Source organism: Podarcis vaucheri, assembly GCF_965113315.1.
Source record: "Podarcis vaucheri genome assembly, chromosome: 3".
In the NCBI taxonomy this organism is placed as follows: Eukaryota; Metazoa; Chordata; class Lepidosauria; order Squamata; family Lacertidae; genus Podarcis; species Podarcis vaucheri.
This window is the reverse complement of record NC_138761.1, coordinates 9,520,269-9,547,847: the sequence shown is the minus strand read 5'-3', so window position 1 is coordinate 9,547,847 and position 27,579 is coordinate 9,520,269. Positions and strand designations below refer to the sequence as shown.

General features: G+C 44.5%; 1 protein-coding gene across 1 annotated transcript; it reads right to left on the bottom strand.

The window, feature by feature from the left end:
* On the bottom strand, positions 1-27,579 carry PUS10 (pseudouridine synthase 10; the record flags this gene model as incomplete). The annotated part of the gene is given in 20 exon segments (XM_082217615.1): positions 1-1,856; positions 2,653-2,752; positions 3,745-3,887; positions 6,887-7,004; positions 9,329-9,384; positions 12,524-12,600; positions 13,063-13,119; positions 16,808-16,933; positions 17,152-17,237; positions 18,085-18,149; positions 18,701-18,746; positions 20,171-20,232; positions 22,338-22,449; positions 23,180-23,214; positions 23,644-23,730; positions 24,308-24,571; positions 26,272-26,420; positions 27,396-27,431; positions 27,434-27,506; positions 27,508-27,579. Coding segments are annotated over 20 exon segments (1,806 nt in total). The 3' UTR covers positions 1-1,814.

Here is a 27,579-nt window from a genome sequence, read left to right as displayed (position 1 = left end):
TCAAGAGAGAGAATTTTTTAATAAAAGTTTCTTTTCTTAGTAAAAATAAAACTCGGAACATTTTGGGGGGTACAGTTGCCTCTCACATTAAAACATCATTCATTATTATATCACACTATCCTTTCTTCCCCATTTCATAATTCTGGCCAAATACCACTTCCTGAAGATAAAGGGGTGGCTATGGATTGATTTAGAATTACGGCATGTCCTTGCAAAAGGGTAAGCAAATCTTCCTCTACTATTAATAGGATATACAGTTATTCAGGGCTGCCTTTACATTGGTACAGATCCAAGATTGCTGCTGCAATCCCATGCATACTAAAATATCTGAACTCAGCGGGACTTACTTCCAAGTAAACATGCACAGGATTATTTCCTTGTACAATTTGCACTGAATGGCATCAGCTCACCCAGAAGTACCAGAATCCTGACAATCATTGCACTATGACTGGAATTGTATTGTGAACAAACACAAACCAATGTGTTGCAAAATGTAACTACCTACAAAAATGCAAATCTAACACGCGGGCTAATAACTGTTAATGAATATATAATCGGTTATGATGTCATTCAAAATATACAAATAAGCCATTTCAAAATGATGTATGTATCATACAACACATCTCACAAAATATACAAGTAACTACAAGTTGTTAACTGTATCAGAGTCAAACAAAGAATCAATATAATCAGTTATGATCTCACAAGTAACTACAAGTTGTTAAGCAGCTGCACTATCCAGTGAGCACTGATCCAATAGCATAATCCCTACTAGTATGAATATTTCATTGATAATTATTCGCTGATGAAGACTTTATTCCGAAACAGTTGAATGATTCTGGATATACTGTCCTTTTGAGACTTTTGTGAGACGTCTTCCTTTGAGAGACGGCTTGACATTCCTCACTATTCATTGATCTGTTTGATTCTTTGTTTGACTCTGATACAATTAACAACTTGTAGTTACTTGTATATTTTGTGATATGTGTTGTATAAGATATACATCATTTTGAAATGGCTTATTCGTATATTTTGAATGACATCAGAACCGATTATATATTCACTAACAGTTATTAGCCAGTGTGTTCCGTTTGCATTTTTGTAAATTAGAATTACCGTATTTTTTGCTCTATAAGACTCACTTTTTCCCTGCTAAAAAGTAAGGGGAAATGTGTGTGAGTCTTATGGAGCGAATGCAGGCAATGCAGCTATCCCAGAAGCCAGAACAGCAAGAGGGAGCAGCGATCCCTCTTGCTGTTCTGGCTTCTGAGATTCAGAATATTTTTCTTCTTGTTTTCCTCCTCCAAAAACTAGGTGCGTCTTGTGGTCTGGTGCGTCTAATAGAGCGAAAAATACAGTATATTGTGACAGGCCTCAGATGATCAGAGGACAGATGGCAACTCATTTTTAGCTATTTAATAGAGAACCAAAGCCTGCAGAAAGATCCAAAGGGACGCCATTTGGCAACCCAGTGAGACCAGAGTTCGCAGGCTGTGGGAACAGAGAACTCTGCTCTTATTTCCAAAGATATGTTCTGAGAGATCATGTTATCTTAGCAGCACAACCAATTCCGCTGGCTGTCGTTGGAGATATATGCATTTACAAAGTGGTCAAAGTACCAGACGTTCTTCATTATAACATATATTTTTTTAGTTGTTTTTTTAAAAAAATAGATCAACATGATCTAAAAAAAGGTAACAAATTTTTTGGAAAGCAAACCAGCTTACAAAAAACCCCGGAGCCCATTCTGCTGTAACCAGTCACTGACAAGACTGTCGCCCCTTCGTTCTCCACATCTTGAAAGTTAAAACTTCTCATTTATCATCCAGAGCTGGAGGCCAGTCAACATCCACTGACTGCAGAGAGAAGGAAACAAATGCAAGGGTTAAATCACAAATGGGAGACTCCCATTTGTTAATATAGCATATATGGATCTCTAGCCAGAAAACGGGTGGTGCTGTGGGTTAAACCACAGAGCCTAGGACTTGCCGATCAGAAGGTCGGTGGTTCAAATCCCCGCAACAGGGTGGGCTCCTGTTGCTCGGTCCCAGCTCCTGCCAACCTAGCAGTTTGAAAGCACGTCAAAGTGCAAGTAGATAAATAGGTACCGCTCCGGCGGGAAGGTAAACGGCGTTTCCGGGCGCTGCTCTGGTTCGCCAGAAGTGGCTTAGTCATGCTGGCCACATGACCCAGAAGCTGTATGCCGGCTCCAGTGTGGTGTAGTGGTTAAGAGCGGTAGTCACGTAATCTGGGAAACCGGGTTCGTGTCTCCGCTCCTCTACATGCAGCTACTGGGTGACCTTGGGCCAGTCACACTTCTGTGAAGTCTCTCTGCCCCACTCACCTCACAGAGTGTTTGTTGTGGGGGAGGAAGGGAAAGGAGAATGTTAGCCGCTTTGAGACTCCTGAAGGGGAGTGAAAGGCGGGATATCAAATCCAAACTCTTCTTCTTCTTCTCCCTCGGCCAAGAAAGCGAGATGAGTGCCAGAGTCGGACACGACTGGACCTAATGGTCAGGGGTCCCTTTACCTTTAGCCAGAAAATGGCTGAAATGGCATATGAGGGCATGGATGGGTCATAATTTTATACCTGGAAGTATCACGACAATTCCATGATTGTCACTACAAAGAGGAACAAGGAGGTAGCACTCACTTCTACGTCCAGCTCCAAGATGTCAGCGGTTGTGCCCAAGAGCGTACCAATGTTCGGCTTGGTTCTTCCAAAGTCTCCATGAACAAACTCTTTAATGTAACTAGATTGCCATTAAGGACGAAATGAGAAGGGTCAGAAGACCCCACAAATCTTGAACGGTGGGGGGCGGGGAAAGGAAGGGCTGGCGCTCAGTGATAGAGCATCTGCTTTGCACACAGAAGGCGCCAAGCTCATTCCCCAGCATCATCACACAGGGCCAGCAAAGGCTCCTGCCGGAGAGCGGCTGCCAGTCAGTGTTGCCACTATTGGGCTGGATGGACCCATGGGATGTCTTTGCACAAGGCAGCTTCCAAAAGGGCACAGTGTGTGGAGCCCAGAAAGGGAGTGTGGCTTGTTCATTAACATTCACCATTGGTCCTGCAGCATTAGTCCAGGCGGGTGGGCTGTACCCCAAACTGGGGTTGTGTGTACGCTGTGTGTTTCACTAATCGCTCTGCAAAACCTTGCCCCAAGAAACACTGGATTCTGCAGCCGACACACGGCATGGAAATTCAGAAAGCTTGTTATTCTGACCTTCCTCCACGGAGTTCAGGGTGGTGTATATGGTGTGGGGTTTTTTTGGGGGGGGGCACTGTGACGCGAGTTACAAAATGCAAGCGTTAAATCACAAATGGGAGACTCCCACTTGTTAATATAGCATATATGGATCTCTAGCCAGAAAACGGGTGGCGCTGTGGGTTAAACCACAGAGCCTAGGACTTGCTGATCAGAAGGTCACGGTTCAAATCCCCGCGACTGGGTGAGCTCCCGTTGCTCGGTCCCTGCTCCTGCCAACCTAGCAGTTAGAAAGCACGTCAAAGTGCAAGTAGATAAATAGGTACCGCTCCAGCGGGAAGGTAAACGGCGTTTCCGTGCGCTGTTCTGGTTGGCCAGAAGTGGCTTAGTCATGCTGGCCACATGACCTGGAAGCTGTACGCCGGCTCCCTCGGCCAGTAAAGTGAGATGAGCGCCGCAACCCCAGAGTCGGTCACGACTGGACCTAATGGTCAGGGGTCCCTTTACCTTTACCTTACTGTGGCTCAAAAAGGATACGTCCCAGCCTGTGTCTTCAGATGGAGACGGAAATGATGCTCATCTATGTACTCCGACTGCATGGTGTATATGACACGAACCCTGACAGCTAGCGGTCGCCGGTGGAGGACACGCAGTGGAGTTTTTTGATCAAGCTTTAATTCCTGTCCAATAAATCAAAAAACACAGAACATTAAGTACAGCAGATACACAAGGAAATATAAAATTGTTTCTGTGCTGCAAAAACCCTCATGCCACTGAGTTATAGGGCACATAGCTGTGCTATATATCTCTTACCAGTTATGACAGCAGACTTCTTGCCCTCGCCCTCCCAGTCCAAATACCAAACCGATGGAAACGATAACTTCAGTGTTTGGAAGGTGATATTGCAATTAAGCACATCTCTGTATGCTAACGTAAGTGAATCAGGAATCCACAGGCCATGGGTGTCAACAGTAAGTCCAAATCTGCAAACACGAGCATGGCCGAAACTAGAGATGTCAGATAAATTCGATTCAGTTTGCCTTTACAGTTAACCTATCTAAATCATACTTCTGTAAACAGTAAGTTACCCGAAACACCGCCGAATCTTCAAAATTCACACTTCTCTGAATTCTGCAGGGCAGTTCCCTAGCCAAAGTAATGCACATAAACTAGGTACGTAAATGAAAGCAACATGCAAAAAGGTATTGCTTTTTCGGGGAACTGCTTCGCAAAAATGTGTATATCAGGCAAAACTACATAGGAATATGTGTCTATTAGGAGAAATTTGCACTAAAGCACTGGTGAATTTTCATTCATGCGGGGGGGGGGGATGCAAAGTGAACTTAAAAGTGGGGAAAGAAGAAACTACCATTGACAAATACATCCATCCCTAGCCAACAATTGAACATACATCTTATTTTAATGAACTGACTTTTGCACAACTTTGGAAAGCATTTACAGAGTTACAATTAAATTCAATAAACTCTGCTTATAGAGATGGGAGACACAGAGGCATACCAACAAACGAACGTGTTTGCATTAGGGGATGTCCTGAAGTAGAGGACCTTATGCATTCTATTTTGCACTGCCCCTTATATTATGAAGCAAGAGAAAGATTTTTAGCACCTATAATGACAAGGTCCCCTGGCCAGAACCCCTATGACATGATTTTATATCTCCTTGCAGACATAGATAAGTATGTGACCTGGCGTGTAGCACTCTTTGTAACTGTCGCTGGGAAAATTAGAGCAAATTATATAGCCAAGGTAGCCACCAACTGTAAAGGAGATGAATTTATTTGACCCTATCTAGATCAAGCTATATTTTATCCTTATCACCAAACCTCTCCATTCTTAAGGAAATCGGGCCTGAGTGCTCACTGGAAGGACAGATCCTGAAGCTGAGGCTCCAATACTTTGGCCACCTCATGAGAAGAGAAGACTCCCTGGAAAAGACCCTGATGTGGGGAAAGATGGAGGGCACAAGGAGAAGGGGACGAGATGGTTGGACAGTGTTCTCAAAGCTACCAGCATGAGTTTGACCAAACTGCGGGAGACAGTGGAAGACAGGAGGGCCTGGCGTGCTCTGGTCCATGGGGTCACGAAGAGTCAGACACGACTAAACGACTAAACAACAACAACAAATTCCAAGTCCAACATTTGGCCCACTATACTCTGTTGTCTCCCTTGCCACAATGTGCAGGCTGCAATGGCCTGGCTTCCTGTGTCTTCCTGTCAAATGGGAGGAATTTTGCCACATTAACAAGAGCACACAGGGAGCAAAACAGGCACCTTGCAGGAAGGAAGGCACTTCTGTAGGCAGAGATTGTACTCTGCTGTGCAACTGCAGCGTGAGCAAGACAGGGCCTGCACAGAGATGTGAGCCCAAGGGTCATGCAGAGGCCGTGGAAAATCTGAGTGGGAGTAGAATTCAGTTTCCCTTCTTCTGAAGAATAAAAATACAGAGGGAAAAAAATGAGATTATTGTGTAGCCCTTACTGGTTGTGAAGCTATGCTTAAAACTGGGCTGGGCAATTTCTAGTGAAATCTCAAAAAGGCTGGTTACGGGGGCCGAAGAAGAGGTTTCTCATGGCTGGGCCTGCAGCATAATTAGCAAAGCCAGAATAAGTTCTGAAAATTTAGAAGGCAAATCAAGACGTGTTCAACGTGCAACGCGAATTGATATGGGTTTTGCACTCCCTGGGTGCCTAGTTTGAAATTTAGACTTATTTATTCTTCTGAATCAGGAATGTATATGCCCGCAGAGCAACGAGAAGAATTGAGATAGTATACCGTATATATGGCGATACTGTCAACTCTGGTTTCCCCGTGTTATGGTTTTAGATTCTGGAGAAACATGCAGATGGACATTCCCACTACACAATGTCCATCTTTCGCACATTAGCGGAGAATGGCATATTTCAGATATTACGGGCATTATAGTAAGATCTGTTAACAGCACACATAGTCAGAGCACGCAAAAATCTCATCCCTGGTTACTCCAAAGTTCTCTGTGTCTCAGCAAAAGGGCGTTTGTTTCTGCCACTGTTATACAATTGCCAGTCAGAATCCTTGCTCATCTACTGGAAAGAAAGAAAGAAAGAAAGAAAGGTAGATCACTGGCGTCTTTTAATTTCGTGACTGTTGTATGGAAGTGAGAGCTGGACCATAAAGGCGGCTGATTGACGAAGAATTGATGCTTTTGAATTATGGTGCTGGAGGAGACTCTTGAGAGTCCCACGGACTGCAAGAAGATCGAACCTATTTATTCTGAAGGAAATCAGCCCTGAGTGCTCACTGGAAGGACAGATCCTGAAGCTGAGGCTCCAGTACTTTGGCCACCTCATGAGAAGAGAAGACCCCCTGGAAAAGACCCTGATGCTGTGAAAGATGGAGGGCACAAGGAGAAGGGGACGGCAGAGGACAAGATGGTTGGACAGTGTTCTCGAAGCTACCAGCATGAGTTTGACCAAACTGTGGGAGGCAGTGGAAGACAGGAGTGCCTGGCGTGCTCTGGTCCATGGGGTCACGAAGAGTCGGACACGACTAAACGACTAAACAACAACAACAGATCTCTGGTTGATTTGTTGTGGAGCCTGATCTACTTTCTGCTGCCCACCCGGGTCGTGCACAATGAAAACAACAAACAAATGTGATAAATACCACCCCAGACACGCAACCTTCATGTTGTCCAGAAGCTCAATGTCTTCGTTCCGGATGGCTTTTTCTGTCCATATTAAGGCACTGTAAGTTTTGGTCTTCGCTTCCTCGCCTTCTTTCATGTGCCCAATGGCCTCTCTGAAAGACAAGCAAATAAATGGGCAACAGCCACAGGAATCTGAAAGGTGAAAGGACTCAACAGTTCCGGTATATCTTTATGAATGGCTTGGGTGAGTGTGTGTGTGTGTGTGTGAGAGAGAGAGAACCTTCTCTCTTTCCCCCATCCTGCAGGGTACAGTGATACCTCGGGTTACGTACGCTTCAGGTTACAGACTCCGCTAACCCAGAAATAGTACCTCGGGTTAAGAACTTTGCTTCAGGATGAGAACAGAAATCATGTGGTGGCAGCGGGAGGCCCCATTAGCTAAAGTGGTGCTTTAGGTTAAGAACAGTTTCAGGTTAAGAACGGACCTCCAGAACGAATTAAGTTCTTAACCCGAGGTACCACTGTAGTGTAATGCCTGTAGGCAGGGCTGTGGCTACCTAGGCATTCTGCACCCAGAGATTCCTGGTTCTGCAACCAGAATAAATTAGGGAAGTAAAGTAGGGCTGCACTGTTTAAAACAATTAATTGGTTCACAAAATGACTTTATAAACACACACACATTTTTTATCAAAAAAAAAAAAAAGTAGCCAGGTTAATTGGTTAGTATACTTTCTTTTAAAAAGTAAAATAAAAATAAAAATATAAGCGCTAATAAAAATCGCAGGGTTTAAAAAGACAGAACAGAGGGGAATGCCTGTAAGACAATGCCTCCTACAGCATATGTATATTTTTTTTGCTCATATGCACATTTGATTAATGAATTGCAGAATCCACTGAAATCATATAATTAATAATCATTAATGTTTTCTTTAATGGAGTGAGAGCCCTAAACCAAGGCAAATTCCCCTACACTTGTTTTTCTGTGTGCGTAATTTGAATCTCACCCCACCCTCCACCAACAGAAGGACTGCTTAGCCCCTCCTCTTCTGGCTTCTGAAATTTCGCTAGGGACTAGGAACTTGCTTTTTTTAAAAAAAAATCTCCATAATGTGTGTGACTATGCAACACGTTCACAGCTATGAAAAAGAAGTATGTTGGACATGCCTTGCTTTAATTAGGACAGCTGAGCTATACTGAGGGCTCAATTTCTGTTACAGATCACAAAGGCCCAGCTCTGGAATCCATTTACAATCTCGGCTTCGAAATATGTGAAACGAAATCCTGCAATGTAATAGAAGCTCTGCCTTCTGCCTCTTATCTCCCTCTAAGGGCAACTGCTGTGGGCAGAGGATCAAACTGCGATTGTATTATACCATTTCTGGACAGGTGACTAGAAGGATACTGTTGAAGGAAACAGTTTACCGTATTTTTTGCTCTATAGGATGCACTTTTTCCACTCCAAAAATTAAGGGGAAATGTGTGTGCGTCCTATAAAGTGAACGCAGGCTGCGCGGCTAAGCCCAAAGCCAGAACAGGGAGATGGAGTGCTGTGCAGCGCTCCGTCTCGCTGTTCTAGCTTGGGGGTGGCTGCGCAAAGCCTCCGCAGGGCAGCGGGGTGCCTTCACCCCGCTCCCTGCGGAGGCTACAAAGGCTGTCCCCGAAGCCTCAAGTCTTTGGAGTTCAGCGGGAACTCGCGCTGCGCTCCAAAGGCTTTGGGTCAGCGAAAGGAACCCGAAGCCTTTGGAGCGCAGAGCGAGGTCCCGCTGCGCTCCAAAGGCTTCGGGGATCTTTGAGGCTCCAAAGGCTTCGGGGATCTTTGAGGCGCGCAGCCTTTGCGCTGTTCCCTGACCTGCTCTTTGGGGCTGGCGGTGGGAGAAAGCAGCGCTTCCCCCCGCCAGCCCCAAAGAGCAGGTCGAAAGGAACCTGAAGCCTCTGGAGCCCAGCGGGAACTCCCACCACGCTCCAGAGGCTTCGGGCTGCCTTCACTGAAGCCTGGAGAGCAAGAGGGGTCAGTGCGCACCGACCCCTCTCGCCCTCCAGGCTTCCAAGGTGGCCGCCTGAAGCCTCCCGAGTGCAGCGGTAACTCCCACTGTGCTCCGGAGGCTTTGGGTGAATACGCCTTGAACGCACATTGTTTTAGAGGGGGAGAACAAGAAAAACATTTTTTTCCCTGTTCTCCCCCTCCTATGGTCTGTCCTATGGCCTGGTGCATCCTATAGAGCGAAAAATACGGTAGTTTGTTTTGCCTGTTCCAAATCCTCCCAAACCAGAGCTTTCTTTGGGTGTGCTTCTAGGATGGCAGAATCACCCTGTTGTTGTTGTTGTTGCTGCTGCTGCTGCTTCTACTGCCATTTTGAAAGTGCTTCACAGAGATGGCACAAGGTTGGGAAAGGGTTAACACACCCAGCTTACAGCCTCAAATTCCCTGCTTTTCCACACACCAAAATAAGCTTTATTCAAGTACCAAAACACTGACCTGGTGACGAGCTGTAGATCACGAACTTGGACTTTGTCTGAAGAGTTATTTATTATCTATAAACGAACAAACAAAGATTACCTCAGCCTCATCTGACTGTTTAAAATTTAAAAAGATTCCAGGGTTTTGCAGTTAAAAAACAGAAAGGCAATTGCAGTTCCCTCATACAATGGTTTGAGAAGAAACTGCCTTTTTTTCTGGGAGGAAGAAATAGCCAGAACCAGTGAAAGTGCCCAATTTTTGTTCTGCTTTTTTAAAAAAGCTCTAATCTAAATACAAAGTGCTGCTGTGTAGAGCACAGCTTTCCAAACTTTTCATGTTGGTGACACACTTGTTAGACGTGCATCATTTCATGACACAGTAATTCAGTTTTACTAGCTAACCAGAGGTTAAACTAACCCCTTTCTGGTCCTGGGAGGAGCGCAGGGAGCGTTCACACAACACACCAACACACTAACGTTTCGTGACACACAGTTTGGAAAGCTCTGACGCAGAGTGTTGGGCTAGGAGTGGGGAGACTTGGGTTCAAATCTCCCACGTTCCACTACCTTCCGACCCATCACAGAGTTACTGCAAGGATAACACTTGCTGGAACTGTGCAAACTGCCTTGAGCTGCCTGATAGAAGAACAGGACTAAGACCTGACTTCTTTAACCAAAAATAACTTAGATGAAGTTATAAAATAGCGAACAGTAAGCATGAATCAAATCACAACACTGAACAGCTCTTACTCCTTAAAATATTTAGACTGCATCTTGATACAAGTCAGCCAACAACTCAGTGTATTGTTTGCCATCTCTAACCTGTGCGTATCTGAAGCCAGCGCTGCTAACCTCTACCTTTCTCATTGATAACCCTTTCATCAATCGGCAGCTGTGGGAGCATCTGAAGGAGCGTCTCCACCCCCATCGTCCTGCCCAGACACTGAGGTCCAGCTCTGAGGGCCTTCTGGTGGTTCCCGCCCTGCGAGAAGTGAGGTTGCAGGGAAGCAGGCAGAGGGCCTTCTCGGTAGTGGCACCAACCCTTTGAAACACCCTCCCATCAGATATCAAGGAAATAAACAACTATCTGACTTTTAGAAGACATCTGAAGGCAGCCCTGTTTTGGGGAAGTTTTTAATGTTTGATGTTTTATCGTGTTTTTAATATTCTGTTGGGAGCTACCCAGAGTGGCTGGGGAAACCCAACCAGATGAGCGGGGTATGTATGTATGTATAAATATTGTGCCATTCGTTCACTGGACATCCAGACCTTTAGCAAATTCTGTATCCTACCAGCTTTGGCCCCCATAAAACTATGCCATTGAAATGCCCACATAATCCTTCATTATTAGGCAGGTTTCGTGTAGCATTTGTATATCCCTCTAACTTGCTATTGGACTCAGAACTTTCTCAGGAGGTCTCCCACCCAGGGACTCTTTAGCTTCAAAAAAGTGGTCGCATTCTATGCCTCCAGATCATGTCCTGGGAATGGTTGGAAGGTGAAGCCATGTTATCAAAGATGTCCTAAAGGACAATGAATGAACGTTAGAATGATGTTGGATAGAAACTAAGTGGTCTTTAGCTGTAATGTTATAAGAGAATACGAGAAAATGGTTATTAACAGGTAAAAACTTAATGTTATAATATTTTTAAATTGAAGATTAAGATGATTGAAGAGGGGAGGGATTTGCTGAATTAAAAATTTGAATTGGAATACAGAAAAGGGAGGCATGAGGAGGTCCGGGAAATAAGCAAATGAAAATATGTGATGGAAAGACTGAATTGTTTTTAACTATTTTTATTTTGTATTTTTTCTTTTTTTCTTTTATATTTGGTAACTTTTTTGAAAATCTCAATAAATATCTTTTAAAAAAAACAAAAAACAAAGATGTCCTAAAGGAGGAAGGTTTCACTACAGAACTGTATTTTTAAAAAACTGCCTAGGAAAAAAACTTCAACGAATAATCCTCTACCCACCAAAATAGCAAAAAAACAACAACAAACAAACAAACCCACAACGAAACAAAAAAAACTATTTGTATTAGGGGTAGTTTTGGGAAAACCTGTAGAGTAATGTACCGTATTGGCCTGAATATAAGCCACACCTTTAAAATTGGAGGGGAAACAAGAAAAAATACCCAAATGTAAGCCGCTCCATTCATCACGGCTCCTGGCTGCATACTGGGGGGGGGGGGCCAGATCGTGTTGCATTGCCAGCGGCCTTCCCCCTTCCTCGCTCTCTCCCTTCCCAGCCTTGGGAGAGAGGATGGGGGACTACGCACGAGGCGGACGCCGCTTTGCCATGCTCCTGGTGCTATTTGCCCCACGCTTCTGGCTGCATACCCCAAGGTCATGAATATAAGCCATACTTTAAGTGAGGTTTCTATTCAAGCCAATACGGTATTAAAAATTGTAATGATTCCCTGAGCGTGACTGGGTAAATTCCGCAGAACCCTGAATACAGTGGTACCTCAGGTTACAGATGCTTCAGGTTACAGATGCTTCAGGATAGACTCCGCTAACCCAGAAATAGTACCTCAGGTTAAGAACTTTGCTTCAGGATGAGAACAGAAATCGTGCTCCTGAAGTGGTGCTTCAGGTTAAGAATAGTTTCAGGTCAAAAACAGACCTTTGGAATGAATTAAGTTCTTAACCCGAGGTATCACTGACCAAACCCCTAAATGTTAACTACAGGGAGCACGCTAATAATTAATTTTAATTTATATATTTAAATCCTTGTTATATTCATACTGTCCTTTGTACTTCTGATATTTTTATGATCTGCGATATTGTGTGTGTTGCGGCTGGTCTGTGACCGTATTAATAAATTTAATTTTAAGACCTTTGGAACGAATTAAGTTCTTAACCCGAGGTACCACTGTACCAGGGAGGCTAACTTTCCACTTTTCTTACTATTATTTTATAAGAGGCGTTGGGATGTGCAAGTCTTAATGGATTGGCAGGATCTGTAAGAAGCCACAGCCCCTTAGATATCCTGACCCCAAGGTGGTTAGGGCCTCAAAAGGAAACAGCCAGGATTTGGGGAGGAAAGGGTCAAGTCTTGTGTCTTGATGCCCTAAAAAAGGTTTCAATTACAGACGGGTAGCCGTGCTCGTTTCTTGCAACAAAACCGCAAAGAGTTTTGTGGCAGCTTAAAAGTGGCTTTGCAGACTGCCTGCCAGTGTGCCATTTCCAACACCTTGAAAGCCATTTACCTGTTGAAGCTCCTTCATTTCCTCTGCAGGCAAGCGGACTTTCCGAGGATTCACGAGCTCAATCGCGAAGGGCCTTCCTGTCAACGTTGTGGCAACCATGAGGTGCGGTGGGGGGAAATGAGGACAGGGAGTTGCAAGTGACTGCATAATAAGATATCCACAGATATTTTGGGGGAAGTAAAAGGGTGGGGGGGAGGAAAGGAAAACACTCTATTCGCAGGGCCTTGAAATGCTTTTACTTATCTTTGTGAACAGCTCTGGGAGCCCATTTGGGGGTGCAAAAGCCATAAATAATAAGGCATTTCTAAATCTAAATTTGCCAGCACAAAAACTGTATGAAACTTTTAGAACGTGAAATCTAATTGCTACACAGATATTTGAATGCAAGGTGCTGGCACTATTCTGAACCACCACCAGAGGGCACTGTCTGCTTAAGGGGCACATGTGCCATTGACAGCGCAATCCTTCTGAATCCAATGGGGCTTACTCCCGGGTAAGTGAGTTTAGGATTACAGACTTAGGCTACGAGACAAGCTTACCTTTGCCCAGTGTTCTCACATCCACGTCTTCTCTTCCGGAGGACGAAAAATTAAAACCTTCGAAACAGGAAGGAAAAGGTCGGCTGAACTTGCTAACTCACCAATGCCAGTATCCTTTCCACACAGCCCTGAGACCCTGTTTCAGGACTCCACGTCTTGGGGTCAAACGAAAAAAAGTGCTCTTAGCTCCATTCTATAGTTTCTGAGCACAATTCAAAGTGTTGGTGTTGACCTTTAAAGCCCTAAATGGCCTCGGCCCAGTATACCTGAAGGAGCGTCTCCACCCCCATCATTCTGCCCGGACGCTGAGGTCCAGTGTCGAGGGCCTTCTGGCAAGAAGCAAAGCAACAGGGAAACAAGTAGAGGGCCTTCTCGGTGGTGGCACCCGCCCTGTGGAACGCCCTCCCATTAGATGTCAAAGAGATAAACAACTACCTGACATTTAGAAAACATCTGAAGGCAGCCCAGTTCAGGGAAGTTTTTAATATGTGACATTTTATTGTTATTTTTCATCTTTGTTGGAAGCAGCCCAGAGTGGCTGAGGAAACCCAGCCAGATAGGCGGGGTACAAATAATAAATTATTATTATTATTATTATTATTATTATTATTATTATTATTATTACTACTACTACTACTATTATTAAGCCCCTGTAAGAGCAACGCTAATGGGGAACCCATCTATGGTGTGGACAGGGAACAGTACAGATATGAAAAACACTGGATACATCTGGGGTCTGTGCTGAAGAAGCCCATGGCCAGCAAGGCCATGAATTTCATAGGGGGCTTCTCAGTCTGGAGTGAAGACAAGTAAGAGGGGTCCATGTATAAAAAATGGATGGTGTGGAGAAAGTGTACAGGGAGACAGTTCTCTCCCTCTCTCATAATACAGTGGTACCTCACGTTACATACGCTTCAGGTTACAGACTCTGTTCACCCAGAAATAGTACCTCAGGTTAAGAACTTAGCTTCAGGATAAGAACAGAAATCATGCTCCGGCAGCGCAGCAGCAGCGGGAGGCCCCATTAGCTAAAGTGGTGCTTCAGGTTAAGAACAGTTTCAGGTTAAGAACGGATCCCCGGAACGAAATAAGTACTTAACCCGAGGTACCACTGTACTAGAACTTGGAGCCATCCAATAAGGCCGGATATTGGGAAGATTCAGTACTGAGAACAGGAAGGAGTTCTTCACCATGTCAGTTTGCATTTCTTAGTACAGAAAGTATTGATCTGATGTGTAAAGATCTTTCCTATTCTACCAAGTTCAAGAGGGTTCTGGAAGCTTCTCTGTGTGAAAGAAGCAAGCAGAAGGTTCATGATGTTTGGGTTATTCCTTCAGAGAAGCTGAGTAAAGCTGGTTTGAACTGGTTCTCATATCTCTTCTGTCAAGGTCATGCTGACTATAATAAGAGGCCAGAAGGAGCCTGGGGTTTCACTTTCACTTTCTATCTCTTTTCCTTCTGGTGTGGTACACAGTATGCTTAGTGTTAAGGTTTAGACTTATTGTAAGTTATTGTAAGCTAAGTCTGCTGTAACTGGATTTCCTGAATGTATTAGATTTGTGACCATTAGGCTCATTTGCCTTCAGTACCAGTAAAGCTCCGCTGGATGAAATAGAATTGCCTCTGGTCTATTTTTTGGGAATCCTGCAACATGTTTAAGTATTTACTCTGCTGGAATATACACTGGAATCTGCTCTGGATCAATATTGAGTGGAATTCCATGACAAGTTAAACTATGGAATGAATATCCCACAATGGGTAGTGATGGCCACCAGTCTGGTTGGCTTCAAAGGAAGACTGGAAGATAAAGTTATGTGTTCCCATACAGTTATGGACCACAGGTATGAAGTTTACGGCATGTAATGCCTTAAGAGAGAATATTATGAAAACGATATACAGGTGGTACATGACCCCAGTCAAGCTTGCAAAAATCTACCACTTGCCCGATAACAAATGTTGGAAATGTAAAAAAACTGAAGGTACATTCTTTCACCTTTGGTGGACGTGCCCAAGGATTAAGGCTTTCTGGGAGATGATTTATAATGAAATGAAAAAGGTATTTAAATATACCTTCTTGAAGAAACCAGAGGCCTTTCTCCTGGGCATAGTCGGCCAATAGGTGTTAAAGGACGACAAAACTTTCTTTATGTATGCTACAACAGCAGCAAGAATACTTATTGCAAAGTATTGGAAGACACAAGATCTACCCACCCTGGAAGAATGGCAGATGAAGGTGATTGACTACATGGAATTGGCAGAAATGACTGGCAGAATCCGAGACCAGGGAGAAGAGTCGGTGAAAGGAGACTGGAAGAAATTCAAAGACTGCTTACAGAAACATTGTAAAATTAATGAATGTTAGAAGGATGTTGGATAGAAACTAAGCGGTTTCCAGCTGTAATGCTTTAAGAGATATGAAAAAAAAGAGGTTTCATAAATGGGTAATAGTTTAATGGTAAGGATTTGCTGAACTAACAAATCGAACTGGAATACAAAGAAGGGAGGTATGAGGAGGTCCGAGGAAATAAGTGTATGGAAGTTATGTTATTGAAAATTAATGTGTGTTTTTAACTGTTTTTTATTTTGTATGTTTATTTTTCTTTTTTCTTGTTATATCTTAAAAACTTTTAATAAATATCTTTAAAAAAGAAAGAAAGATAAAGTTATGAATGGCTCCTAGCCACAGTGGTTGCGGTCTACCTTCAATGCCAGAGGCACTATGTCTCTCAATACCAGCTGCTAGGAAACAGATTCTGCTTGTGGACTTCCCATAGACCCCTCACTGGCTTCTCTGAGAGCAGGATGTTAGACCAGGCGGACCTCTGCCCTGAACCAGCAGTCAGGCTCTGTTTATGTTGTTATGAGGGGAACTGCGGTCCAGAAACACCTGGAGAGCAGCAGGTTCCTCACCCTTGCTGTGTGGGCAAATGCTTTTCCTCCGGAAGCAAGAAGAATTACCGATGAAAGAAGAATGGCGGGTGAAATGAATGGACTATGCAGAATTAGATAAATTAACAGGAAGGATTCGAAACCTGCGGGACCAGAGATTCTTAGAAGACTGGAGTAAATCTATGAACTATTTGAAAAGCAATTGTAATGAACAGATTACGCTAGCAGGACTGCAAGAAGTTCTGTAAGGAGGACTATTTGAAATATTACAAGAAAATGAAGAGAATTATTAGTTAATGATAATTAAGAATAAGAGAGAAATTAAGAAATGTAGAATAAGTGATAAAGAACGGAAAATCATCAGAGGTTGTTGACAGAAGTCTAAAATATTGTATAAGAAGTTATGTTAAATGATTGTTGAAAATGATATGTAAAAAAACCCCAATAAAATGTATTTTTTAAAAAATGCTTTTCCTCCACCACTGAGGTTTCATCGAGAGGACTAACGGCAAGGAGATGTTCTCTTTGACAAGTGAGCCACCTTGTTGCATGGGGACAGGTGGAGAGGTAGTCCAAAAACGAGCCATTAGATTTTTCTACAGGTAGGTTTTTACCCAGAAAGAAAGGCTTCTCCAGAACAAAAATGCCACACAACCTCTTGGCAAAAGTAGGTTAAGGAGGGAGTACAAACAGGTGATTCTAAGAAGGGTGTTCCAGGATGTGGGCACTACCACTAAAAAGGCCACGCCCTGAATGTAACTTTCCATCCAATAGATTTTGGGTGGCTTGATTAAGTTATGCATGGAAGACATGCAGGTATATGGACGCGCACTAAGTGCATACAGAAAGCACTCACTGTCTGCTTTGAAGGCAGCCATGAGATGTTCTGAGATCAGTTCTTCGACGGAAGACTCCATCTTCCTCTCTCCATCTATAATCCAGGGAGTCTGGGGTAACGTTCTTGAATATTTGTTATATCTTCCTGTAAAGGAAACAGAGGGTATTTAGTATCCTGTAAGTTTTGCAAAAGTAGCAAATAATGTGTTTTTTACTTGAAGCAGGGGAAACAAACAGCACAGCACTATTTATCAATTTATGCACCCACTTAATGCCAAAATAGGCTTCTAAGTTTTTTACAAGTATATTAAGAAATGACTGTGAGGAGTGGGGGGAAGACCCACTATATATTTATGTATTTACCGGCAACGAAGATGGCCCCATTGGTACACTGAATGTCGACAGCTGTGCAAGGCGCCTTGGGTGAAGTCAGAGGACACTGAAAGTGTCTGTATAGGAGAAAATAAAGGAGCGAGCTATTAAAAACACACAACAAGACCCTGGCAGGGTGAAAGAGAGAGAAAATGGCCTCAGATGTATATTACAGTAAGCCATAAGGCTACCTCAGAGGTTAAAAGCCTAGGAAAACAGGAGAGATATTTGCCTGGTGCCTAACTGCCATGACTTAAACACAGGTATGGGCCCCTGGGATGAGAGTTGACAAGCAAGGTGTTGTAGCTGAAAAGGCCCTCACCCCCGTATGGTGGAGCCACTTGGAGGAAGAGGAACAAGACATTAGACCCCTTGGTTTTCAGAAATTCAGTATGACCTGCATAAGATTCGACTGAATCAGTATCAGAGTGGCTTGTGTAGAACTTCAGAAAGCAGAAGGATCTAATGTCTTGTTTCTTTGCCCATATCCAGTAATTTGATGTCCTTATCAGAGTTCAAGCTATGCCCATGTTGAAGAATTGGAAATGAAGTGTTAGCTGTTTTCCGAGACTACCTTTCTCTAAAGCCAGAAATTGAAATACTGGATTTGCTTCATTCTCAGTTGCCCCAGAATGCATTCAACTGCAATTACTGTCAGAGAGAGAGAGACCTGTCAGAAATCACACAACTGAGACACACAGTGGCCAAGAGATACATACATGAACACCTGAAATCACAGTGAATTTTGAGGTATGGGGAACAAAATGCAGAAGCCACACCCATTTAGACTCAGAATGTATTAACCCACTTACTTATTACTTCCAGGTTAAATGACATTTTCACCTGTAACATTTCACTTTGCTCTTTGATTTTCCTGATAAATTCCCATACACCAAGGTTAAAATAGGTTCAGAGCTCACTTACTTAAGAAAATCTTCTTCACTGATCATATCCAAAGCCTTAACCACAGCCATTCTGGTGAAGACAGACTGCAAATGAATAAAGTATCAGGTATTCCGAAAACAATTCCTCTGTTTAATTCACTTCAGCTGAGTCACTGGAATGTCATTTCTCAGAAACTGTTTCTCTGATACTGTTATTTTAATTAATACTTAATTGTTATTTTAGGTTGCAACACTTAGCTGCCACAGGGTCTTACTGAATCCAGCAGGACTTACTTCTGAACATATATTGGATTGCACTGTTAATCAGAATCTTGTCCATCACCTTGGGAAGTTTTATTACAGAAAGATGTTAATACATTTTGTCGTAATTTTTTTTGATTCTAACTGTAAGGTGCTTTGGAAACCAATCTTAGCTGGGAAATAAGTTTTAGAACTCACACACAGTAAAGATGTAATCCAAATCTGGGGGGGGGGGGGGATCCCACAAGAACAGAAAAAATGAAGAATAACTTTACTACACAGTATAAGGAGGGAGGAAGGAAGAACAATAACAAGTTTGTGATGGCTTGTGACCCTACTAAATTCTGATCTTGCAAAAAAATGGGAAAGAGAATAATTTCCCAGAAATTGCTTACCTGCTTGTTCTTTTCTTGTTTGAAGCAACTTGGACATGCTGAGGCTCTAAATGGAAAAACAAACAGCATTTACCGTATTTTTTGCACCATAACACTCACTTTTTTCCTCCTAGAAAGTAAGGGGAAATGTCTGTGCGTGTTATGGAGCGAATGCCTACGGATGGCGGGGGGATCTGCTGCAGTGGTGAGCAGAGGATCCACGGTTCCCCTTCCTTCCCTCCTCCGTGGCTCGCTTTGAAATAGCAAAGCGGGAGAAGAGCCGCTGAATGGGGAGGAGAGAGGGACAGAGACCCTGCTTGCTTTAAAGGAGCAAAGCGGGAGAGGAGAGGAGCCGCTTACACGAGTGTACGCGGCTCCTGTCCAGTTGGCTCCTTTAAAGCAAGCAGGGTCTCTGTCCCTCTCTCCTCCCCACTCAGCTGGCTAAATAGCAGCAAAGTTTTTCAGCGAGCTGGGGAGGAAGGAGAGAAGCAGAGCCTTTAAAGGAGCAAAGCGGGAGAGGAGAGGAGCCTTCTCCTCTTATACCCCTCTTCTGCATTAATAGCAGCATCCTTCTCCACCCACCCCACGCATGCTCCTTGTCCCTTGAGTGCTTTTCCTTCCCTCCCCACTTAAAACGTGGTTACAAAGCATGGATCCACATGGATCCTCAGGATTTTTGCACTGGGTCACCCCAAATTCACCATCAGATCACATAGCATGTCCATGGCTACATCTTGCACCAAAAAAATCAAGCACCCACTGTTGCCTGGGGCTGCAATGGTGCAAAAACGTGGTTACAAAGCATGGATCCACATGGATCCTCAGGATTTTTGCATTGGGCTACTTCAAACTCACTGTGAGATCACATGTCTGTGGCTACAGCATGAACCACAAAAATCATACATCCACTGTTTCATTTAGAATATATTTTTTCTTGTTTTCCTCCTCTAAAAACTACGTGCGTGTTATGGTCGAGTGTGTGTTATAGAGCGAAAAATACGGTAATTGTTTGAAAACTTTTTTTAGACATGGTGTCAGAACAGATTCAGTGAGGACAAGGTTGCAAAGGCCTATGCAGCTGGTGTCTAAGTCAGAGAGCATCCACCAAGAAGATCTTTCCTCTCCTTCCTGACATCAAAACATTGGCTGCTTCTTGGGTACAGATATCCCTCTCTGGATATTGCGTCTAATGTTAATCGAAGGTGCTGCCTATTCTGGGTGGATGCCTGACAGTGTGCATGAAGGTCCTGGGCTACCCAGACGACAAGACCCACCCCCTTGGCTTGGCTGATGTGGTCCAAAGGAAAGCAGAGCCATACATTTGGCACCATCCTGGCTGCAGGAGTTGCCGGAAGGAGGCGTACAAGGCGCCATCCAACCGTCTTAGGGAATCCACTCTGGATTTGTGCAGGAGTTACTCCTTAGCCTTTTCTCCTCCCAAAGATGCCCCTGTGATTGTACAACGCCATTACTCATCACATCCCAACTTACAGGAAATGGCAGTCCTCGTCTGTTTCTGGATGAGCGAAGACCACGCTGACTTCAAACAGGCTCTGAGTCGCAATTTAAAAGACAGTGGAAAGTTATTGTTTAATTCGGTAGTGGAAATGTAACATTCTCCCATTCCCTTCTGTAGCCTTGAACTCTGTTTGGGTACCTGCCAGAAACTCTCTCCCTCACTTTAGCTCTGCACAAAGAAAACAAGCTTGTCAGGAGGAAAGGTTCCTCCCTCGCCCTGGAATTTTCCATGTGCACAGATAATTAAAACTTTTCTTTTAATTTAGAGGATTCGACCACCCATGTACCATCTGAAGTGGCACAGCCCAGGCACAGAAGGGCCATGACAATAAAACAATGTTGAAGTTAAATAATAATAATAATAATAATAATAATAATAATAATAATAATAATAATAATAATTTATTATTTATACCCCGCCCATCTGGCTGGGCTTCCCCAGCCACTCTGGGTGGCTTCCAAAAGAATATTAAAATACTATGATACATCAAACATTAAAAGCTTCCCTAAACAGGGCTGCCTTCAGATGTCTTCTAAAAGCCTGGTAGTTGTTGTTCTCTTTGACATCTGGTGGGAGGGCGTTCCACAGGGAGGGCGCCACTACCAAGAAGGCCCTCTGCCTGGTTCCCTGTAACTTGGCTTCTCGCAGTGAGGGAACTGCCAGAAGGCCCTCGGAGCTGGACCTCAGTGTCCGGGTAGAACGATGGGGGTGGAGACGCTCCTTCAGGTATACTGGACCGAGGCCGTTTAGGGCTTTAAAGGTCAGCACCAGCACTTTGAATTGTGCTCGGAAACGTACTGGGAGCCAATGTAGGTCTTTCAAGACCGGTGTTATATGGTCTCGGCAGCCACTCCCAGTCACCAGTCTGGCTGCTGCGTTCTGGATTAGTTGTAGCTTCCGGGTCACCTTCAAAGATAGCCCCACATAGAGCACATTGCAGTAGTCCAAGCGGGAGATAATCAGAGCATGCACCACCAGTCTCAGCCTGTGTACCAGATGGAGCTGGTAAACAGCTGCCCTGGACACGGATTTAACCTGTGCCTCCATGGACAGCTGTGAGTCCAAAATGACTCCCAGGCTGCGCACCTGGTCCTTCAGGGGCACAGTTACCCCATTCAGGACCAGGGAATCCTCCACACCTGCCCGCCTCCTGTCCCCCAGAAACAGTACTTCTGTCTTGTCAGGATTCAATCTCAATCTGTTAGCCGCCATCCCATCCTCCAACCGCCTCCAGACACTCACACAGGACCGTCACCGCCTTCACTGGTTCTGATTTAAAAGAGAGGTAGAGCTGGGTATCATCCGCATACTGATGAACACCCAGCCCAAACCTCCTGATGATCTCTCCCAGCGGCTGCATGTAGATGTTGAAAAGCATGGGGGAGAGGACAGAACCCTGAGGCACCCCACAAGTGAGAGCCCAGGGGTCTGAACACTCATCCCCCACCACCACTTTCTGAACACGGCCCAAGAAGAAGGAGCGGAACCACTGTATGACAGTGCCCCCAGCTCCCAGCCCCTCAAGACGGTCCAGAAGGATGTTATGGTCGATGGTATCAAACGCCGCTGAGAGATCCAGCAGAACTAGGAAACAGCTCTCACCTTTGTCCCTAGCCCGCCGGAGATCATCAACCAGTGCGACCAAGGCAGTTTCAGTCCCGTGATGAGGCCTGAATCCCGACTGGAAGGGATCCAAATGGTCCGCTTCTTCCAGGCGTGCCTGGAGTTGTTCAGCAACCACTCGCTCAATCACCTTGCCCAAGAATGGAAGATTTGAAACTGGGCGATAGTTGGGCATCGTGGCCGCATCTAAAGATGGTTTTTTAAGAAGCGGTTTAATAACCGCCTCTTTCAGTGGGTCTGGGAAGGCTCCCTCACGGAGGGAAGCATTCACCACCCCATGAAGCCCATCGCCCAGCCCTTCTCGGCTAGCTTTTATAAGCCAGGATGAGCAAGGATCAAGGAGACAGGTGGTTGGTTTCACTCGTCCAAGCAGCCTGTCCACATCCTCGGAGGTAACAAATTGGAATTGATCCCACGGTGGCGTCTACCTCTTCCCGAATCTGAGCGACTTTATCTGCAAAAAACTTTGCAAAATCATTGCAGGAGATAATTGCAGGATATATAGTTATACAATACCTTTCCATCAGCAGGGACCCCCAATTGCTCCAGGAACAGGGGGTGAATAATCCATTTGTATGCTTCCTTTAGCTGAACAAGGTCTTCTTTTTCTGCTAAAAAATCCTGTTTCCTAAATGATTTTTAAAAGTAAGACTCAGCATCTTAAATCAAGGGGGGGGGGAGAGAATTCAGTCAATTCTGTTTAGTTTCAAAATACTCATTTCAATTGATAGTTTTGAACTTGTACCTCTGCTCTCAAGAATTTTATAACCCAAAGTATTAACAGCAACTAGAATACATGTTGTAACATTTGCTAATGGAAGGACCTGCCAGCAAGAAAGAGGAAATGACTAATTAAAAGGGCCGGTTCAGTAATGCTGTGACTGGAGCAAAAAAACCCACAATTGATTGGAAGTTTAAAAAGAAAGGGGCAAGGATGAAATGCCTAATTAAAGTATCAGCTGGTGTGAGAAGCAAGGCCTCCACTGAATGGGGCTTGCTTTTCATTAAATATTATGTTAGGACCTTGCCTGCAAAGATGCGCTTTTGTGGGATTGTTGTGGGGGAATTTAGCACTATGTGAAACAACCGTGATGCTTCTCCTTCCAGCTCAGTGCAGGAACAACAATGGATCAGTGGTGCTAAGAGGCTTTAGTATTAAGACAATAAACTGGGTAGGGCAATCAACGGAGTTAACTGCCAAGGGAAGAGGATGAGATATTGTACATTACCCCCTCTCAATACAATTCCCCTCACACGCCTACCAAGCACACACCAAGAGAGAACAATACAGTGCCAGTGGCATTTGAAAACTTAGCACACAAGGCAGGATGGAAAAGATCCCACCAGGAAGTACTCACTCCATTTCCTCTTTTACTAGCAACCATGCTGCATGCTTCAGGCATGGACCGAGAAAAAACAGAAAAATGAAAGAGAAAGGGGGGGAGGGGAGAGGAGAGGGGAGAGAGAGAGAGAAGTGGTAAATTAAATGGCTTCATAACCTTCTCATCTAACTAGCTGAGAAAACCCAGACCAAGAATCGGCTACTTTCACAGGAATCAAAGCCACACAGGATACACAACATCAGACGTGGCCAATTCTCCCCCACCAATTCAAAAAGCCAAGCTTCAGATCAGCCTAGCCCAATTTGCCCTCCCTCTCACTCACCCCTCGCCCAATTGCTATTGGCCATGTATTGCTGGATGCCACACACTGTGTATTTCCTAACAGGTGAAAACAAGTTAAGTTTTTAAACCACCCCTGCCCCCTTTACTTCTCAACGAAGGAGAAGTAAGCACAAGCAAAAGCACAAGCAAATACGCACCTCCCTTACAGATAACTGTGGAGGGAAAGAGACTGAAAACACAAAGCTGGTAAACTGGTATTCAGAAGAATTAATCTTGTGGCACACCTGAAAAACAATGAATTATGTTTATTATTATTTAAATATAAATACACACACACACACACACATACACGCACATCCCGCTATGCAATTTTAAAAGTTCTCAAAGCAATTGTACCTTGTACAAGATGGCTTGCAAACATGTTTGAATAAAATTGTTTTAAATTCTCATCAAGGACAAGCTTCCCTATGTAGATGTGCTTGCTTCTACCAAAGGAATTCTTCTGTGTAGTCAGGACAGCTCACTAACAGTCCCACTGCCTGAATGCTTACTTGGAAGTTAAGTTCCACTGTGTTCGTTGGGGCTAGCTCCCAATTAAGCATGTGTACAATTGCAGCCTAAATGAGATTTTAGCAAGGAAAGTTCAGCAAAACCCTTAGAGGTATACAACTAAGTTTTAATCACAGTAGACCCATTGAAATGAATGAGCACGACTAAGTTAGGTTCATCTATTTCAATGGGTCAACTCTGAGTAAAACTTAGCTGAATGCCACCCACTACATGCATGCTGTATACGTGTACATCCATGGGAAATGCTGCAGTTTTTTTCAACAGTAAAACTACCAACCAGCTGACACTTACCGCTTTGACAAAATCCATCTCGCAGAGCTCTTGAAGAATTCCCAGGCAGATGCTGCACACAGCTGGCCTTAGGTTCTCATCACCACCAGCAGTTCTATCATTCTCCGCATTAGGTACCTGGTGGCTTCCATTTGAGGTCTGTTCCTCCCCTTCTTTGACACTATCCAGTTTGATTCGCTTATAGGGAGGATTTGCTGTTTCACAAGGTAATTTGTTCTCCTCTGTAGTGTTCTCCAGAAACTCATGCAGTTCACTAAGCAACTCCTGATTGATAAAGGAAGCAGAGTAAAACTTGGTATGTAGAAGGGTGCCAAGGGTGGCTTCAGCATGTACTGTGAGCCCAACAGCCAGGTGTCCTGAAATCAACGGCTCCTGTAAATGCGCAACAGTCTTTCAACAGAGAATAATGTCAAATAGTCTGTTGCCTTGCAAATTAAAGTGGATCTGCTAAGCAATTAAAAAGGTCTTTGATATTGCAGTCCTGTGCATATTTAGGTAGGGGTTAGACTCACTGAACTTTGTGGGACTTAGTTTTGAGTAAATGTTTATAGGATTCGTATCCTATGCACATTGGTATCCTAAATGTTTTGAGTAAATGTGCTTAAAATTTTATATATGGATGTTATATGATGGCCTACACTTGAAACTCCTAATTTGATGAGGAGTTTGATGAGGAAGAAGAGGAGTAAATGTGCACAGGATAGTATCACATACCGTATTTTTCGCTCCATAAGATGCACTTTTTTCCTCTTAAAATTTAAGGGGAAATGTCTGTGCGTCTTATGGAGCGAATGTGTGGTCCCTGGGGCTGGGGGGGGGGGTAACCCAGGTTTTCCCCGCCAGCCCTGACAAACTCCTGAGCAGCTCTGGGGTAGCCCGCGAAGCCTCCACAGGGCAGCAGGATGAAGGCTCCCCGCTGCCCTGTGGAGGCTTCGCGGGCTACCCCAGAAGCCAGAACAGCTAGAGCTGTTTTAGCTTCTGCCTTAGCGGTGCAAAGCCTCTGAAGGGCAGCGGGGCGGGGAGCCTTCATCCCGCTGCCCTGTGGAGGCTTTGCACAGCTATCCCTGGCTTTTGCAGGAGGTGGGGGAAGGGACAGAGTGAGGCTCTCTCACCTCCCCCACCTCCCACAAAAGCCCCCAAGAGCCGTGCTCCCTTTAAAGAGCCATGCGGAGTGTGTGTGTGTGGCTCTTGGGGGCTTTTCTCCTTGGGGAAAAGCCTGCATGCGCCGCACACACGCTCTGCGCAACTCATGAAAGGGAGTGCTGAGCAGAGCCTGGGATGCATACAGGCTCTGCTCAGCACTTCCTTTAAATAATATTTTTTTTCTTGAATTCCCCCCCCCCCAAAAAAAGGAGGTGCGCCTTATGGTCAGGTGCACCTTATGAAGCGAAAAATACGGTAAGTGACTCCAGAAGTGAGAAGAGGAAGTGCTCTTGTTCTTAGGAACACAGGAAACTGCCTTATTGAGTCAAGTCAATGGTCTATCTAACATAGTACTATCTATGCTGAGTGGCAGTGGCTTTCCAGGGTTTCAGACAGGGGACATTCCCAGTCCTAACTGGAGATGCTGGGGACTGAACCTTGGACCTACTGTATGCTGACCCACTGTGTCATAGTCCTTCCTCAGAGGTGCAGGTCTTTCCTATACTTCTTAGACAGATAATGGGGAAGATTGTGGACTGGACTTCTGGGTAGGTGGACTCCAGGGGAACTGGAGAAAGTATATGATGGAGGGAAAGAAGACAACAATGGATTTTAAATAGGTCGACAGCTGTTTGTTGTTCCTCATTAATAATATATTTTGGGGTTCTGCAATTTTTCTCTCCCCACTCCAAATGCCCCAGCCTCCTTTCATTCCCCAAGAATATGCCTCTTGCTTTGAAAGGAAGACCAGGATCAGAGAGATCTGAAAATGAATTAAAACCACCCCATCATTATCATAATGTACTTCAATTTAATCAAACCTTATAGGGTCGCCTGTACAAATCCTGAGATCCTATCTGGCAAAACCTGAAAATACAACGTGGGCATGCTCCAAAATTCAGTAACTTCTGAGCAATAGACTTGTCCTTTTCAGACAGTGCAGTCGTGCTGGTGCTCATGCTGGTGAAACCTGTATTTGAAGAGAAAAACCATCAGCAGAAACACTACCGCAGTAGGCTGGAGAGTGAGAATTGAGGGAACACTCATTAAAATAGCACAGCAGTAATTCAAAAGGGAGGACACAGAGATGCTGAGGACCATTCAGAAAAGAACAACAACGAGCATGGTCCCATGTATGAAATCGTTTCCTTGTGAGAAAAGGCTGATTACTAGAAATCAAAGAACTAAATCTGGGCCACTGCCAGTATGAATTGCCTTATACTGAGATTATTGGTGTATTTAGCTCAGTATAGTGGTACCTTGGGTTACATATGCTTCAGGTTACAGACTCCGCTAACCCAGAAAAATTACCTTGGGTTAAGAACTTTGCTTCAGGATGAGAACAGAAATCGTGTAGCGGCGGTGCAGCAGCAGCAGGAGGCCCCATTAGCTAAATTGGTGCTTCAGGTTAAGAACAGTTTCAGGTTAAGAACGGACCTCCAGAACTAATTAAGTTCTTAACCCGAGGTACCACTGTACTGTCTATGCTAAATGGCACCTTCTCCCCAGAGTGTCAAGCAAGGGGTATTCCCAGCCCTGCCTGGAAATCCCATTGAGGACCGAGACGGGGGCGTTCTGCATGCAAAGCAGCTGTTGTACCACTGAGCTGTGGCCCTTCCCTTCTTCCTGCACTGTATTTTTCCTGCACTGAAGAATACCACTCCCGTCTCCTCTTTCCACTTCCACCGCCACTGGAGTTTCCGCTACTTAGGCCGTCATCACTATCTGGTATCACAAGCCATACCATTCTAACGCTTAAATTCTACGATGAAAACCACATATACCTAAGAGCAAGCCTCGACTTGCTTTCGAGTAAACATGAACATAGGGTTGCGCACTTACCTCTCTCAGATCTTGCTAAAAGCAACTCACTGCGCCCAAATAGCTTAAAGAACCCCACCCCACCGCTCCAATCCTAAGAAGCCGAGGTTATTTTCCAGCTCACCTGCCTCTTTTCGCTTGCCAAATATAAAAAAAACCTATGGGGGAACCATTCACCCGTTGCACCCTCGGTCCGCGCATCAATGAGTTCCGCTCTCGTAGGGAAAGAAAGGGGGAGAGAAAAGGAAACAGCATCCCAGAAACAAGAGTTCCGCCTCCAAGTTGCGGCGGCCTCCTGTCGAGCCCAT